General features: G+C 39.8%; 1 protein-coding gene across 1 annotated transcript in view; it reads left to right on the top strand.

The window, feature by feature from the left end:
• Positions 1-8,871, top strand: part of LOC139713378 (uncharacterized) — a 66,237-nt gene extending 57,366 nt beyond the window's left edge. Inside the window, exons 32-39 of the mRNA XM_071625113.1 lie at positions 55-227; positions 1,456-1,674; positions 3,791-4,227; positions 4,819-4,963; positions 5,635-5,848; positions 6,585-6,671; positions 7,864-7,967; positions 8,711-8,871. Of these exons, the coding sequence (XP_071481214.1) occupies positions 55-227; positions 1,456-1,674; positions 3,791-4,227; positions 4,819-4,963; positions 5,635-5,848; positions 6,585-6,671; positions 7,864-7,967; positions 8,711-8,871 (1,540 nt within the window). The remainder of the gene's footprint in view (positions 1-54; positions 228-1,455; positions 1,675-3,790; positions 4,228-4,818; positions 4,964-5,634; positions 5,849-6,584; positions 6,672-7,863; positions 7,968-8,710) is intronic.
• Positions 8,872-12,228: the final 3,357 nt, after the last annotated feature.

Raw genomic sequence — 12,228 nt, 5'->3', positions numbered from 1 at the left:
AGTTCATCAATGTCCATCCATTCATTAGGACATCTTATTCCTTTCTGTACTCAGCTGTAACTGCACCGATGGCTGGAAGGGCGCCCTCTGTGCCGATGTGGTCACGGTGTGCGACGCTGAGCACCCCGATCCCCACGCGTGTCCAGAAGGGTCCGTCTGCACGCCCCTTCCCGTCGGCTACCAGTGCCACTGCCCCCTCGGGAGAACGGGAGCTCTTTGCGATGAAGGTGCGTAGGGATGCGAGATGGCGGAGAAGATACCCATCATAGGCCGTATTAAAGTCACATGACAAGCCTGTAAAGGAAAATGCGAGCCCACATTCAAATTGAGCAAATGTCAAAGAAAATAAAGAATAGAATATCTTTCTTTCTCATGCCTTCCCAAACATGATATTTGTCATGTTAACATTTGCGCATTTGATGAAGTGATGATGTAATAGCATCAAAGATATTTTTTTTTCTTTCAGTAGGTTAGACTGCAACACTTCCCCTTCTAAAAAATCATTGTATAATCATTAAATCTCATCGAAGTTAGCTATATTTTTTCAGCCAGGATTTCTAATTAGCGCCCTCTAGCTGTATGAGGAAATCTAGGTAGCGTAACGTAGCAGTATGATATATGTGAACAGTCATCAAATAAGTTGCCGACTTTCCTGTAGGTTGTAATGGAGTGAGAAGACCCCTTCACGATTGTATGTTTACCGGTATATACGTAGCAGCTACCTACGAAATATGCCGTAGTAGTCCTTTATCTGCAGTTCTGACAAATGGAATTGTATTATCTAGATTGGAAGAGTTTCATCGTAAAATGTTTAACTTCATTCTTGTCAGTTTTAGATATTTACAATTGAGCCCGCTAAAAATACAGAAAATAGGAAAGAGTATGGGTTATTTCTTTTTATCATAACTGCAAAAGTATTCCTTGTAATGCGACAAGTGAGGTAGCATTTGAAAGGTTTTATTTTACTCTGTCTGTTGGTGGACTAAAGTGTTCAAAAATCATGCTAAACCCATTTTCACTTGTTTGTTAAAGGGGATGGCTAGTAACTGATCAGTGGGAATCAGTGGGAATGCTGGAGGATGATTGTTCCAATCCATGTGGGATTCATTTAAGAATACGCTGTACAATGTATTGTTGTGTGAAAATTATTTGCTCCAGAATGGTCTCATATTCAAGTATGGTGCAGTTTAATGTTTCCAGGTTAGCGTGCCTGCTCAGTGACGGGGCATTAATCTGCACAATACTTGAATATGAGACTGTTCTGAAGCAAATTTTCACACAAAAGTAGATATATAATGTACTCTTAAATGAATCCCACAAGGATTGGAACTATCATCCCTCAGCATTCCCACTGATTCCCACTGATTCTATTACTAGCCATCCCCTTTAGATCATGTATTGTAGTGTTATTTCAGTATTTTCCCCTTTTTTCCTTCTTCTTCTTACTTACAACAGATATTGTGATCAGTGACCCATTATTTGAGGGGACTCTCAGTTACATGTCTTTCGCCAGGACTACCAACCTGCGATTTGAAACGAGCGTCTTGATCGAGTTTCGCCCCCTTTCTGACTCTGGCCTCCTCTTCTACGTTGCGAGCCGGCTCGTTCCACACGCAGGCGACTTCTTCGCCGTATCTCTGACCCAGGGTTTTGTGGAGTTGCGGTATTCTCTCGGTGAGTTGTCTTCGTTTTGAGGGTTTTTGGGGTACCGGTATTTGGTACTTGATACTTGGTAGTGATCCTCCAAAAGACCCCAAGCGGAGTTTAAGCTGGAGGTGGCAGCAGAGGGAGGATGCAATTTGGGAGAATATGTTTTGAAGCAGCAGGTGGCTGAGTTAACTTGAGAGATTACACTTCAGTATTTTTTTTTTTCGGGAGAGGGGGGAGGAGGTGATTTCTTGGGATGCAGTGTAACCTTAATCATATCTAGAAGAACTAACAAAATGCTTTACCTTCACGTCTGTGAAAAATTTCTTTTCAGATTGATAGCTTGATAGAGCGAGGGATTAAATAGATTTATTGGAAGAAAACACTGGAGCAGCAAAAAGCCAACATTGCAACGTCTTTTACAAATGAACATGGCATAAATTTGATACAAAATGTGATAGTTTGGACATGCAGACATTATTCTTTACTCATACATCAGGTCACAGCTGCTGCATAAAAAAGATGTAAATAAATACAGATGATCATATTTTTGCCAAAAGTTTTTTAGAATTTCTCTCTCTGCTATATCCAACTTCTCTAAAAACCTCCCTTCATAAACATGTAACAGGCTGTTCATGCACATTTCTAGGCATACAGTTTATAAGTTCTTTAAGATTTAAGAATAATATCATATGCATGCAGTCCAGTATGCGTTAAGTTATGAAAAGAATTTTGCCTAAACAGTACTGTAAAAGTGGAAATTTTCGCGGTGTTGAAATTTTCACGCATTTCGCGCAATCCAAAACTAGCGCGAAAATAAAAGCACGCGAATATTTTTGCTTGCTATATGTTCCTGTGCGTGATGTCTTGATTCCGCGGAATTAAAAACACGCGAAACTCTTCTGACCCAGCAATGCGCGAAAAATTAGTCGCGCGAAAATATCCACTTTTACAGTAATCTGAAACATGTTGCACCAGTAACACTTTAAGATCACTTGAATATTGCACTGCATGTATCATACCTATTAAAAGCATTGTGATCAAGTATTGTCAAGCAAGAAATTTTTGCAAATTGAAGCCGATGGCCTTTTTTCGTGGCTTGAAATTTTGGGACATTGCCACTACGGCATTCAATGCATACAGTGTAGACAAAAACTTTCACATGCTTTTAATTTTACAAATCTTGGCTCTTGCGAAATTAGCACAATTAAAATGCATGCTGACATTCCTGGTTCCACAGTAGCCGTCAAAGGCCTTGTCTAGTCTCAGGGGCCCAAAATAGTCTTACATGTGGCTCTCACATCTGTTGTCTCTTTTCCATAATCCTTTCCCTAGATAGTTTCTTTCTTTCTTTGGAATATCACTTGTGGAACTGGGTAGCGTGTATGGATGGCCAAATTATAATAAATTGATTGTCAAAATCCCAGGTCAAAGGTTGGGAGTCACATGACCAAGGGTCAGAGGTCATGAGTGAAGTTTTCCAGCAGTCATTTTAAATAGTATTTTAAAGGAAGTCAATGATAGTATGTACAAGGATAGCCCCTCATAAACTAATTCACTTGTTCACTTTTGATCCAGCCCCCTCCCCCCCCCCCCCCCCAAAAAAAAAAGATCATATGAAGATTATAGGTCAGGGTCGAATTCAAAAGTCTTTTAATTTCTGCCATGACCCCAAAATATTTGACATAATTCAATCAAACTTTGTACCATCATAGACTATGACAGGACAATGCAAACTGCTAATCTAATTTTGGGGAAAGGGTGGGAGGGTCAGCAGTGAAGATCAGTTTCTCAAATGTTGCAATAAACTCCTAAACTTGAAAAGCAACAAACTGATAACATTTGTGTCACAGTGATATATATAGAGGGCTCAAAATCAAAAAGTCAAAGTTTGTTTTGATGTCAAAGACTGCCTTGAGAGTAGATTGATATTCATTTCGTTTTGATGAGCGGAAAACTCTGGAATGTGGCTTAACAATGCATTGTCCCATGTAGTACAGAGTGTTTATTTGCAAAACATTTCTGTAATTGCAGTAAGTCTTGGTAAGAATAGACAGACTTAGTAACTCTGAGAATGTTCTTTTAAATTTTTTTTTAAAAATGTTTTCGGGCATCTCTGAAATTGTCCATGTCACTGATGCAGATGGACTGGGAGACCCTGCCATTCTGCGCACCACCGGCAGAGTGGACGTTTCGTCCAACACATGGTATACTGTCGAGGTGAGCCGGGTCAACCAGAACGCAATCCTCCAATTTGGATCCGAGCAGCTCTTCCGCCGCACTGCCGGCAACCTCGTCTCCCTGGACGTCGGTACCGACCTCTTCGTCGGCGGGACGCCCCGCCTCGATGATGTCCATCCCCTGGCAGTGGACGGCGGGGTGGTGACGAGCTTTCACGGCTGCGTGCGGCGTGCAGTGGTGAACGGCCGCGAGCTCGAGCTGACCGTCGACGGGGCGGTGGAGGGCCTGGGCATCGCTGACTGTGATGGCACCGGCTGTGGCTACAGCGTCTGCAAGAATGGTGGCACCTGTTCGCCCGTAGAGGGCAGCTCACAAGACTTCACCTGTCAGTGTCTCAACGTAAGTGCCTTCAGTTTTGACTTAGGTTCCGCAAGTGGTGATTGTTATTCTGTACACCTGTCATTGACCCTTGACCCTTGAGAGCTCTGAAAGCCCTCTACTGTAATGAGCAGATGGTTTTTGTGTGTTTAGTGTGTTTTTGAAGCGAGGACAAAGAACAGTCTATTCTTTTGCATAGGATTTCCTCCCAATGCGTAATTCAAAGAGTTCATGTCCGAGAAAGCTGATTTGTGCAAACAAAATTTAATCTGCACAATAATACCAGAGGCATTTGAACAACTGCATCAAGATATAGGCCGTATGACTTTTCACGAAATTTGCATTGTGACCTACATGAATGTGTCTGAACCTGCCTCTGGAATGGAGGATGTGCATTGACGAAAATGAAATAAAGGCACGAATGAATAAGATATGATGTGTACCCATGTAAAGGATTTTGTGTTAGTGCAAATACTTTCACGGCAAACACCTAGATAGTGGCGTTTATGTCACACATGCGCTGAGTACACCACACTCTTTGCAGTGAAGTAAGGTTTTCATTCTTTATTTCTTATCATATTTTCTCCCTCCCCCTTTCCCCTCCCCCTTCAGCCTTACACAGGCACGCGGTGCGAGGATTCTGTCTACTGCGTCAACCACCGATGCGAGAACGGCGCCCTCTGTCTGCCCGACGAGGATGCGGCAAACTACAGCTGCGGCTGTCCGCTCGGCTTCCAGGGCGTGTTCTGTGAAGAAGGTACGTCGCGTATTGCGCCGTCCGCTTGCAAAATTTACGTGCAGTCTTAGTTAATTCTCAACAGTTTCTTTAATATGCTTTCTAAAGTGTGTCAAATGCTTATAAAAAGTGTAAGAAAACGCATAAGTATTAAGCTTTCCAATAATGTATGAAAGGTCAGTGATACTAAATCATAGAAATTGCGGTTAGTCTCATTCACTTTTTTTTCTCCTTTTACCTGCAAATTGCTGTGTGATCAGGTACAAGGACATAATAATATCCCAGATTGACCTATAGTATCTCAGATTGTGTCTGCTTGTTGATTTGATATTCGCAGCTTGACATCAACCTGCCACAGAATAAGTTTGCCTCGATTCTTCATCCTAGCTTTTAGTGGCTGGAATGGAAAGTGCAATAGAATTATCCTGTTTTCATTTGCCTTTTGACAGAAAATTTGTTCATGATGTACCGTCAGCTAACGTAACATTGGTCTCAAACATGAAAAAATAAAACAAAGTAACTAAGTAACCCTAAGTAGTCAATTTCTGTCCCAAGCTACTAGAAGCAGAATGAAAAGAACTGATCAATGCTGTTATGAAAAGCAATCTACTGGTAAATCTTTAGGATACATTCCCTGAATTGTTTTTAGGGGTGTTTTTTATGTCATTTTGCAATTTTGCTTTTAATTGTAGCTGTGAACATCACCAGTGCTCAGTTCTCGGGGTCAAGCTTCCTGTACATCCAGGACATGACCTACGACTCATCCAACAAGACGGAAACGTCGGTGTCGTTCAACTTCAGCACGTCGGCCAGTCAGGGCCTACTCCTCTGGATCGGGCAGCCAATCTCGGCGGGCGTGACCGACTATCTGGCGGTGGGCCTGGAGAATGGCCGCCTCAAGATAAGGTGAGACATTGCGGTCAGCCTTCTCCAGGGAGGTTTTTATTCCAACTTTGGGCAAAAATGTGATTTTCCCATCTTGAAATCGTGTTTTAATCTTAAACAAAAAAAGTTTACAACCAGTCCCCTGGAAATGTGAAGTAGATATACCCATTTGTGAACATGTGCATGATGAGTTTATTATTTTTCTTCGTACATTCCAATTGAAAACTGAATTCTCGCATTTCGCAGTCCATGCACCCTCATTCGGTTTAAATACGTTAGTCCATTTAGCGCGTTGCTTTTTGAGAGATTAGTCAACAACACCCCCCACCTGCGTATAACTAGCTAGGCTAGACAAATCCAGAAATGCATTTCCAGAGTAACCATGTGCTGTTTAGTTAAATATTTCTTCAAATGGTTGACTTTCATTCTGCAAAGCTCACTGCATCTGCCATATTTAAAACACCTGTTGTCAATGTATAGTTAGAGAACTCCAGTAGAAGTGTTATATCTTACTACCTTCAGTACATGTATAGTATGACCTCTCAATCGTTGACCCAAAAGTGGGAAAACAGGCCTTTCACAGTATGAACGTTGGTGGCGCACAATTGTGAAACGGGAGAATTGCATCTTGTACTAAACGTTCTGGCGTTCAAGACTGACAGCTCTAGTTTTGGCATTGTCATCTTGCCATGTTACTACTGTATGTCACCATATGGAGATTCCTAATTCCATCACTCGTATCTCGCTCTGTGCGTAGCATCAACCTTGGCCACGATTCCCATGGCGACGTGCAGCATCTTCTAGTGGTCTCGGATGGCTTGTGGCATGCAGTCACCATCGTGAGGTTGGTTCTCTCCACATTTATATGAAGAGTTTGTTTGCAAAAACCGATAAGTCCATATTTGCCAAATGGAGATATTTGTGATTAAAGGTCAAGAAAAATAAAGAGAATAATAAGAAATTTTTTGCTTCTCTTGACCATAACTTCAAAACTATACCTTTATATGTAGTGACCAATATATCATTTAAAAGGTATTATTTTGTACTTTATGACAGATATAGTATTTCAAAATCTTCAAAAATGGACTTATCGGTTTTTGCAAACAAACCCTTCATATATACCTCATTTGATGAATCCTCGATTCTGGTTGGTTGGAATCGGGGTCATAAATTCAACAATTACCTGCAGCCTTATAGTGCCCACATCGTCCCACAGTACTAGTGCTAAACCTCCCGATAAAGGACTAAACTGCCCTCTTTTGCAGATGTGTGTACATGTATTGTAAATGCTTGGCTTCAATAACACAAGAGGTGACCCTTGTCCAATGCAGTCACAACACAAACATCTATGGGAGCACCGGGGTCCTGTTTCATAAAATTTGTTATCAGAAACAACTGCCATATTTCTATAACAAATTTGCTCTCAGCCAATCAGATGCAAGGATTTCAGTAGCTTATAACAACTATTGTAACTTGTTATTGATCACAAATTTTATGAAATGAGGCCCTGTTGTGTGAACTGCTAGGAAGATCATGATTGACCAAATAACATTTCTTTCGATAATTTTATTCTGTGTGTGAAACAGTATGGACTGCTTTTATTCGGTTTGATATTTTTGCCCCTCGAGATCTCAACTCCATGATATGACCTTTGCAGCAAGTTCCTCTGATCATAGTGTGGAGTTGAGATCCCTCGGGTGGGGCATTGATATCAACTATGCCAAAAATGCAGGCCATATCTGTATACTATATCAATAATGATTGGATAGGTATTGATAACCTGCAAATGTATCTACATAGAGGAGAAGATCCATTATTTCATTTAGTTCACGCTACAGAAATTTGAAAAAGAGAAGGGATTTTATATGATTGGCTGCTGCGATGACTCAAAGGAGGGTGAATATCAATTCAGCTTGAGACTAGAATGTAAGACAAGTCATGACACACATTGTAAACCTGGAAACGATTACCTGGTATGCAGTGTTAGTGGTACTTGATGCTTCTTGTGTTTTGTTTGTCTGTCTGTCTGTTCGTAGGGTGGGCACCGATGTGAGATTATATGTAGATGACCAGCCACCGCTCGAGTCGGACATCGGAGGCACCTTCACTGATCTGGACACTGATGGACACTACTATCTTGGTGAGACTGGGTATTTTGTGATGAACAGGCTGTATGCTCTAGATGTGTTCGTCAGTGTGTGTGTATGTGTGTGTGTGTGTTTGTCCGTGAATTTGAGGTGAGCAGTTTCCATGCAAGTTTGCATCTTCCCTTTGTAATGTCTTGTTGTGACATAGCTATGAGTATCCCTGTATATCTATTCATTTATCTAGTATCTATCTGTTTATTTATCATCCATTTATTCATATTTCTCTGTCTATTTACAGGAGCACCCCCATTAAAATGAGGGTGCCAAGACTGCAATTTTGCCCCATTTTAACTGATACCTCGTGACAAATGTCCTGAAAAAAGATCAGCCAAATAATCATAATGGAAAATTGGAACTGCCAAATGTGTGTATCAATATATGTGTATATGTTTCTATACCCAATCTATCTGTCTATATTTCTTTCTATTAAGGTATTTACATGTTTGCCCAACTGTGTATCTCCTCTTTGTCACTATCTCTGTCTGGTCATGCGTCATTTGTCACTTTTTCATTTCATTAGCATGATTAGATTAACATTATGATATCTCTCTCATTCTAAGAGTACGGTACCTACATGGAAAGCTCATAATTTCATTGATGTTGTTCTGTAAGTCTGCACATTGATGTTTCGTGTATGGTGCCTGCACATGTGTTTCAGATCATGCAAACTCAGCGTGCGTTCATCTCGTGTCCTTGACAAACAATCTAAGCATTCCCTCTATTCTCTCTGGCCCAGGCGGTTTTGGACTGTCGACGGATGTCGCCGCGGCGACGGGAGCCCTGTACGAAGCTGGCTTCGTGGGCTGCATCCGCGATCTCGTCCTCGCGCCGGCCACGCCCAGGGTGGACTTTATGAGGGCGGACGATGCGCTGAACGTGCAATCCTGCGGTAGATGACGATGAAAGAAAACATCATCCGTGTAGTCTTCCAGAGGCTTTTTCAAGCATACACCAAGGGACATTCCAATACTTGAAGATGGCTGGGTTGGGGAAGACCAGTGGTAGTCCACTGGTGACCACTGATGGGCACGCATGGGATGGATGTTTCCAAAAGTTCCTGGAGAACCGCTCTCGTGTTCGATGTTGTTTTAGTAGTAGTTTGGTTTGTTAAAGAGTGATACTAAAACTCAGCGTTGCAATGCACGATTTTGCAGAGAATTGGGACCAGTAGTCTTTCATGATCCTATGCCAGTTAGGGGTTGGTATGTGTGTATGTTTGTTGAGGGCGTGTTTGTATGTGTGTGTGTGTGCTTGTGTAAGTGTGTGTGTGATTGCAATTGTTCAATTCCCACATGGCACAATGAAATTCAGTAGGTTGATATGTAAATCATGGCAGATTGCTCAAAGTAAATGATAAACAATGATTGTGAAATGAAGATGAAACGTCTGAACAGGAGAAACAAAATATCATGCTGGAAGATATTCCTGGGAAGAGTGTATTACCAGGGTTAAAAACTCCAACACAGTTTGGGAAGGGAGACATCAAGTAGACTGAGTATCAACCTGAATGGTTGGTTGGAGAATTTCCATGGATTTTTGTCATTTAAACTTGAAAAAAAAAGATTAAAAAAGCATGATTCTATTCAATTTTTTGGGCAAGTGTGAACAAATATGTAGATATAATTATTGAAATAGAGTGACTGTACTCCTTTTCAGACTTGACAAAAATCAAAACTAAGTTTGTGTGAGATTTGAATTTGTATTATCATGTCAGTACCAATTTTATCCATACCATTCTGGTCTGTCGGTTGTTTCATTTTTGTTTTTCCTGTCAATATTGCTTGGATTTTTTTTTTTTTTAAATCATTATCAATTTTATTCACAGTATCCAAGAAGAGTTAGAAAGATTGTCAATGTCTTGGGATCTTTCCCATTTTATTAAACTGCACCCTGGCTGGGGGAAAAAAAAGGTATCAGATTGAAATCATTTGACATTTATGGTCAAACCTTTGCTTGATCCTATTTTGGGATATTTTTATTCTACTTTTGTTTTTGTTTTGTTTTTTAATCCAGCGTGTTGTTTGGAACAAGTATCCAGATCAAATGTTGGAAAATGTTTCCTTTGCCTCTGGAATGATATTTAAAAAAGAAATAATCATAATAATAATAAATGGATGAAATGTCAGTTTGCTAGTGGTGTGATGGTAGGAAAATCCCTTTACGACCAAAAATCAAATACTTGACGTCCTGTTTCTCCATGATTAAACATTATCTTACTAGTCCCACATTATCACATTTTTGAGATCGAGTACTTTCTCAGATTTAAAGAGTGTGGCAAATGTTTTGATTTTGGTTTGCTTTCTAATGGTTTAGAATACTAGGGGCTTGTACATCCAACCATGTAGAACAATAGGCAATCTGTTTATTTTTACTCAGGATGAACTTTCAGTACCAGAACAGGATTATGATGCTAGAACTGATTGTTACAGCTTGCTGGGAGTGAAGTTGAGGGCATTCAGTGTGTTAGTAAACAAGTTTCCTGAAACTAGACATTTTCATAACATGTAAACGTATTTCTTGTCAGTTGTGAGGCTGAATATTGTCATTGATCATGTGCCTTTGAGAGAAATTCATATACGGAACAAGTTCTTCATGTAGTTTAGCAATAATCCTAATGCTTGAATTTCATTCTATGCACAGTTTTTGGGGTTTTTTTACTGCAAATTCAGGGTATTTTTAGAGGTTGCCATTGGCATCCACATAAGAGAGCACTGCTCCAGAATCAAGCCGTGAGAATGTACTTGCCATTTTGCTGACGTTTCATCAGGTTAGAGTATTACTACTACACATACATAGCTACAATGTATTCTGCTGTCTTTATATGGTATTTATGATATTTATATGTTTTAATCAACTTTGAAGTACTGTTATTTGATATGATTAAATCAATGTATTTTGAATAAGAATTAGATATTTGGAATATTAATGAAGCTTGTACTGGATGTACTGTGTGTATGTTTACCTATTTGTCATTTTTTATGCAACTTTTGCCAGCCTGAAATTTATCTCTTAGAAAGTCATTCAGTGATTTTTTTTTTCATTATTATTATTATTTATTTTTCTTTTTACAAATGTACTACAGCAATGTTTGTGAATATGTCCAGTGTATAGATGATGAAGTGTTTGCAAGAGACAAAAGTGCAGACGTGATTGACATGTACGAATTTCTGATTGTTCCATCAGCCTAAAGTTTTTTAGGTTGTTTTTTTTTTGGGGGGGGGGTGGGGATGGGGTGCTTGTTTTTTTCTTTTTCTTTTTAAGCTGTGACTAGTTCAAAATGAATCAGGTGCAATTAATGGCGCATATGATATCCTGGCCTGAAAAGACAAATGTGTCAAGCCGGTAAACTTCAAAAAAATTCAGAGTTTCTTGGGTCATTTTCTGTTACTATTTTAGATATGATATATGCATTTCACATACAATGTATAGAAATGAGAGTTCAAACTTCCATGTCCATGAACACCGCATCATCTGTGTCAGTTGGCACCAACATGCACTGCTGTGACATCATGGACAGTCGGGCCGAGCGATATGTGACCAAGCTGATATTTTGTTGTACCCATCTTTCCATTTGTTTCAGGGTTGTAGTCAATGATGTGTTTTGGCTGATCTTTCGTGTCTGTTTTTGCTGAATTTGCATTGTGGTGTATTTCATTGTTCCTGGAACCAGTGAAAATTTTCTTGATGATATATTGAATATATTTTTTTGTTCCATTCCAAATTCCCCTTGACTCTTCTGTTTTAATGCTGTTGTAATACTATTTCTAGTCTTTCTGTCGCCTTTGCTAGTTTATACATTAAGTCACATGGGACTTCCCTATGCAACTTACCGTTAGTCTGGCATAACACACCTTGAATACTTATTCTCATTGTCTTTCACGGATATTCTGCAAGTGTAGTTCATGTATTAGAAGCTGGTGGATGTTCAGGTATGAAGAGTTTATTGCAAAATGAGCTAAGCGCCATTTTAAACATTTCAAAGTAAGTCTTTTATCAGATAGAGCAAACTTAAACCTTTCCAGTAATACAAATGTACCTCACTTGTGACATAACAAGGAATATTCTACAAGTTATGATTAAACATATCCTGTATTTTCTTATTATTTAGCAGCTTTAATCATAAATATCTCAACTGAACAAGAATGGAGTTAGCTTGTTTTGCGATAAAACTTTTCATATCTGAATCATCTATTGGAATATGAGAGCAGTGTGATTTCTGTATTTTGCTCAGCTACATGGGTATTGAGCAGCCGA

This window comes from Diadema antillarum, unplaced genomic scaffold (assembly GCF_040938485.1).
Source record: "Diadema antillarum isolate AM-2024a unplaced genomic scaffold, OU_Dant_1.0 seq00001955_RagTag, whole genome shotgun sequence".
In the NCBI taxonomy this organism is placed as follows: Eukaryota; Metazoa; Echinodermata; class Echinoidea; order Diadematoida; family Diadematidae; genus Diadema; species Diadema antillarum.
The sequence above is the reverse complement of the archived record's forward strand: the minus strand, read 5'-3'. Positions and strand labels throughout refer to the sequence as shown.